Source organism: Nelumbo nucifera, chromosome 1 (assembly GCF_055504915.1).
Source record: "Nelumbo nucifera cultivar China Antique chromosome 1, China Antique-T2T, whole genome shotgun sequence".
In the NCBI taxonomy this organism is placed as follows: Eukaryota; Viridiplantae; Streptophyta; class Magnoliopsida; order Proteales; family Nelumbonaceae; genus Nelumbo; species Nelumbo nucifera.
Window position 1 is genome coordinate 196,935,880 of NC_142649.1, and position 5,281 is coordinate 196,941,160.

Below are 5,281 nucleotides of genomic sequence, written 5' to 3' on the forward strand. Positions count from 1 at the left end.
GAGAGGCGGTGCAACAGCCGAAGGATCTAATGAGAGAGGCAAAGAGAGAGATAGTTGAAGATCTAATGAGAGAGGCAGAAAGGGGTGGTCAACAAAATGAGTGTAAGAGAGAGAATTTTGGGAGAATAAATCTAACCCTAATTGACCATTTTTCCTAACTCGCCATTTAGGGGCAATTTGGTCATAAAAATTATATTTACGTTGACATTGACAACTTCTATTAATAAACATTAACGGTACTTTAACGAAAGGTGATTTTTGGAAAACAAAAATTTACTGATTTTAAATAAGTTATGGTAAATTTAAGAGAAATACTGAAGACTCGTGGTGAGTTTTAAAGAATAGCAATTTTCCTTTCTTTAATTGTATACAATTAAGTGAATTTTCGGTAAGAGTCTGATTTGAATCAAGGTTCCATGATTGTACTGATTTGGTAAACTGTTCCTTCGTAGAATGGCTGCGGTATTTGTTTGACCAAAAAGACTCTAATCAAGACACTACTAAGGTCAATGAAGTGCTGATCGTTGCATGGTGTATTTGGAAGGCAATATGTGCTTTGATTTTTGGAAATATTTCACTAGAGCCACGAAGAGTTTGGTTGCAGGCAGGCCTTGAACATGTTTGAAGAATTTTAGACCTGTCAAAGCGACTATTTGATGGAGGGAACCGTGCATGATGCAGATTTACACCCTCTAAAGGTTGCACAGCCTACTGTAGTTGTCATTTTGGAGACAACCACCGATGGGAGTGGTCAAGTTTAATGTTGACGGAGCTCATTGCTTGAACAAAGCCGGCGTAGGAAAAGCCATACGTGACTCAAATGGGAACATCAGTGCTTCTGCTTCTTCAAATTAAACCTGTTGGGGTTGGCTCTCCATTGGAGGAAGAGGCTTTGACTTTCTTGTTTGATCTTCAATTGGCTATACAGTATCAGCACCAAAGAATCATCCTTGAAGGAGACTCGTTACAACTTACAAGTTGTACCGGCCCTGTTTCAGGTTTCTTATTAACCTCCTTGACAAATTATATCCATCACCACGACATCACCGATTACAAGGCTCTCGAACAATTTGAAGACGTACACATCAATCACATTCGACACTTAGGCTAGCTGTGCTTAGTTTAAACTTTGAAGGAAAAAGTAGGGAAAGGGTGGGAAACCTATACAGTAGCCTTTGGCTCCGTTTGGTTTGTGAGAAGATTTGGGTGGAATGGAATGGGATGGTAAAGTGTAAAAATTTACACTTCTACTGTTTGATTTTAGATATGGGAAAATAATGGAAAAAGCATTGTGACGAAGAGAAAGCCGTTGTGAGGTGCTCTGTTTCACCAAGATGAAAACGAACAATAGTTCATCGGCATAAAGTGAAGACAATGAACGGTGCTGCAGATCTAGGTTCGAGCGGGGAAGGTCGTAGATCTGGATTCGAAAGGGGAGGTAGCAGAAGAAAAAGAAAGAGAAGTCGTCGCCGCTGCTCTGCTTCTGGGTTCGAACGGAAAAAGTAGCAAATCTTGGTTCGAAAGGGGAAGTAGGAGAAGAAAGAGAAGTCGTCGCCGTTACTCTACTTCTAGGTTCGAACAAGGAAGGTAGCAGTTTTAAAGGGGAGGTAGCAGAAGAAGGAAGAAGTCACCGCTGCTACTCTTCTTCTAGGTTCGAATAGGGAAGGGGAGGTTGCACTGGTTCTTCGTCGTCGATGGTAACAGTGATTTCTCAAAATTCTCCACCAGGGTCGCACGGTTTTGATGCGACCCCAAATTCACGATTTTGGGATTTGAGATCCCACATTTTTCTCATCCCATCCCTCTACTTCCCTTGAAACAAACGAGAGAAAAGGAAATATTTTTGAAATATTTCATTTTTCTCATCCCCATCCCACAAACCAAACGGAGCCTTAGGGAACAAAGTGACGCATGTATTGTTCAAATTGCTGTTGAACCTTATTTTTCCTAAGGCTCAGTTTGGTAGGAGTACAAATACAAATATATACTCTGCAAATACATACAAAATACAAGATTTTGCACTCTACAAATTTGTATTGTACTCCTTCCAAACTGAGCCTAAGCAATGGCATCAAATTCCTCCTTGTATTCAACATCTTTTAATGGGGGAGTCTTCCAATCTGTAATCGGAGTTTGTTAATGCTATGTTTGTAAAGATTTCCCTACCTTTCCCTTCCTTTCCCTACTTTCTCCTTCAAACCAAACACAGCATTAGTGATTGAATTGCCTACGGGCCTTTATTTCCCTGTTCAATAACTCAGCTGTCTAATGTCTGCCTCAACGCAGTGGGAATATTGGAAGCCCACAACCAAGGAACCCCTCCGTGTTTTTGAAAAAGGCCCCATCGAACCCTCTAGGACTGGCGAATTATGAGCAAACGAATAAAAGCAAAACAACGAATTAGGCTATCAATACGAATTGACCCTATAAATTAAAACTTAAAAAATGACCAAATTACGGGAGGAATAGGGAAAAACCAAAGATGCATGACTAACAACCTAGCAACAAGGGACCACCGTAAGAATCCACAGACCAACCGTCATAACTGTCATGACCATCTGGACCATCCTTGCTTCTTCCTGGATAAAGGAAAACAATAAAAGAGAGAAATGCCAGACTTGTAGATAAAACATGGTTGCATTTAAACATTACAAACACAAAGTCCAAGTGCCTAACACATTCAGGGGCTCCCCTTCAAACCCATCATATTACTTTTGCGGGAAAGTCTCGAAAAAAATTTTTGATCAACAAAACGGGTTAAAAGGGCGCAATACCTACATCTCTCAGGTTAACAGCAGAAGACAACATAAAAGGGTAAGAACAACAGGAAGAGAAGGGCCTCACTTTAGCCATGTTCTCACAAGCATGCTTCAAAGGTACTACCCCCATTTTCAACTTGATCCAGCATTTGGACAACCTCTGTCACACCAGCTGCAATTTCATTCTGGATACCACCCTCAGGCAGATCGAACTTCCTCCTCTTCAAGGAACCTAACTTACCAGGAGGCTGGGGATCAACCACATCGAGCATTGCTTCCAGCTCATCCACCATTGATCTCCTTGCTGCTCGAACCATAAGATCAGCTCCCTAATACAATATAGAAAAAAACAGAAACAACCAAACCCAATTGAATGTTCGATTTCTCATGGATAATAATTACATGGATTTGGTAAATTTGAACACACCATTTTCAGAGATAATGTCTCCACAAGACATTCATTGAACAAAACAGTACAAATATGCTATTCCCATTGTCACACAGATTCAACATAGACCCAATAAATTATTACTTTTTAATTTGAAGCCTAACTAGATGGTTAAATTTGAGTAGCTAATAATGCGAGTATATGTTGTCTAAAAGCAATTTAAGATTTAAACAAGAGAAGTAAAAAAGGCTATGACACCCATTCAATTCTGAACTGGACAAATGTTTGGACACACTGGCTGGTAAGGAAGTTGAAATAAACTAAACTAGACAAGACTCATGTTGTAACCAGTAACCAATCATAATTCCAATTCCACTAGACAAGACTCATGGTTACCCAACAGCACTCATCACAGGTTTTGCTATAACTTGAACTGTTAACTACTTTATACATCAGAATAACAGAATTCCTTTAATTGGACAGGGCAAGGGAAAATTCATGAACGTAGTAAAAATATTAGAGCATTTTGATCAAAGGACTTAAAAATAAAATTAAATTATCAGACTACCTCTATAGCATCAACAGTGAGAAGCAGGACAATAATCTTCTCAGAAAACCTCTGCCGTTCCTCTGCATCACGGGCAATGCGTTTTCTGTAGCAGAAGTTGTTGAACAATGTCCTAATCTCCTTCAATTTGGCTTTGGCCACAGCCAGATCTCTAAGTGCCCGAAGAGCTTGGGATCGACGGATCAAATAAGCTCTGAAGCTCATCTGGATCACTATGGCCGCATCCTGGGGAGACAATTCCTTCTTCTTCCCCTTACCATTGTGAGTCCTCTTAGCAAAAGCCTTACCACAACAAACAAGAAAACAAAAAGAAAAGGCCTCATTAATCAGCCGAGACAAATTTACAGCTCCAGCAGTTGCAGTGCCGCCCGACGTTACAACCAGATGTCAGATGGGACTGCAACCTATCCAGCGATAAATTTTTGTTGCTAATTAACCAGTCATCAAGATAATTCCGTCAAAAACATGCCCACATTATCCAAACAAGTTAATCCAAGCAATTCCAACACCGTTAAAGTTGGAGGTTTTCCGGTCAAGGAGCTTTTGACCTGCCACTTTCAACTTCAGCGGTCCTGCAATCACCATCCACTATTCACCATTAAAGCAGTAAGTGGTGGAGGTAAACAAGGGAGTAACTGGACCTGTTTAAGAACAATGGCTCCATGACCAGTCGGTTCTTCAATCTCCACTACACGTTTGGAGGGCAAATGTTTAGCGCCTTTGTTCTTAGGCTTGGAGGAGTAACCACTGTACTCTCCGGCATCGGCAGGAGATGTTGATGCTTTGAACGTATAAGTGTGAGAGATGGGAGAGTCTTTTCCCGGCCCTTTAATCTCAGCCGTCCACTTGAAATTCTTTTCTACACCTCCTGGCACACCGTTTTTGGATTTTCCAGCCTTAATCTCCGCTGTCCACTTATACTTCCGATCGAGGCCACTTTTCTCCGGGGATTTGATCTCCGCGGTCCATGAATACTTCCGTTCCAGATCATTGATCTTCTTGGCATTGAGGAACCGATCACATCCCAGCTCGAGAGCAGATACACGATTGCACAGGTTTCGCAAGTAGAAATCAGTGGCCGTTCGTTCTTGGTACCTCTTGTAAGTAGAAGAAAATGGGGTTTTGTCGATCTGGATGAGATCGGTAACGTTTTCGAAGACATTAAAGGGAGGCAACGGAGAAGGAAAGGAGAAGCATTGGGGAAAGAGATCGAAGTCAGAGAGGCTAGGCTTAGGGTCTAATAGATCGAGAGTGAAAGCAAGGTCATTTTCTTCTATGAATGATGGGAAAATTAGGGGTTTGGGTCTGAAAATGGATGTCTCTCTAACGAAGAGAGATGGTGAAGGCTCAAAAATCTCAACCGTTCTGTATGTGCTCATCGCTGCTTGGTGAGTGGTCGGTCGAACGATGGAAAGGCGAATGCAGAAGAGGGATAGCCGGAACAGATCCTAAGTTCAACTGAAAACTTTTGATGAAAACAAAAGCATTGTAGTCTTGTAGAGCAAAGGCAAAAAATAATAATAATAATAATAATAATTATAAGGTGGAATTAAGAGTTTTAGAAGT

General features: G+C 41.1%; 1 protein-coding gene across 1 annotated transcript; it reads right to left on the minus strand.

The window, feature by feature from the left end:
- Positions 1 to 2,618: 2,618 nt before the first annotated feature.
- LOC104602299 (BAG family molecular chaperone regulator 7-like) lies at positions 2,619 to 5,281 on the minus strand. The gene is made up of 3 exons (XM_010265921.3): positions 4,357 to 5,281; positions 3,716 to 3,997; positions 2,619 to 3,088 (listed from the first exon to the last, which is right to left on the minus strand). Exons 1-3 carry the CDS (start codon positions 5,092 to 5,094, stop codon positions 2,858 to 2,860), a joined length of 1,251 nt encoding a protein of 416 aa, XP_010264223.1. The 5' UTR covers positions 5,095 to 5,281; the 3' UTR covers positions 2,619 to 2,857.

Bases quoted from the DNA above. Each gene is read 5' to 3' on its own strand.
- LOC104602299 (XM_010265921.3), bottom strand. From the start codon at position 5,094: ATGAGCACATACAGAACGGTTGAGATTTTTGAGCCTTCACCATCTCTC. The intron at 3,998-4,356 runs GTCCAGTTACTC...TGTTGTGGTAAG, and splicing joins GAGCCATTGTTCTTAAACAG to GCTTTTGCTAAGAGGACTCA. The intron at 3,089-3,715 runs GTAGTCTGATAA...ATATTGTATTAG, and splicing joins TCACTGTTGATGCTATAGAG to GGAGCTGATCTTATGGTTCG.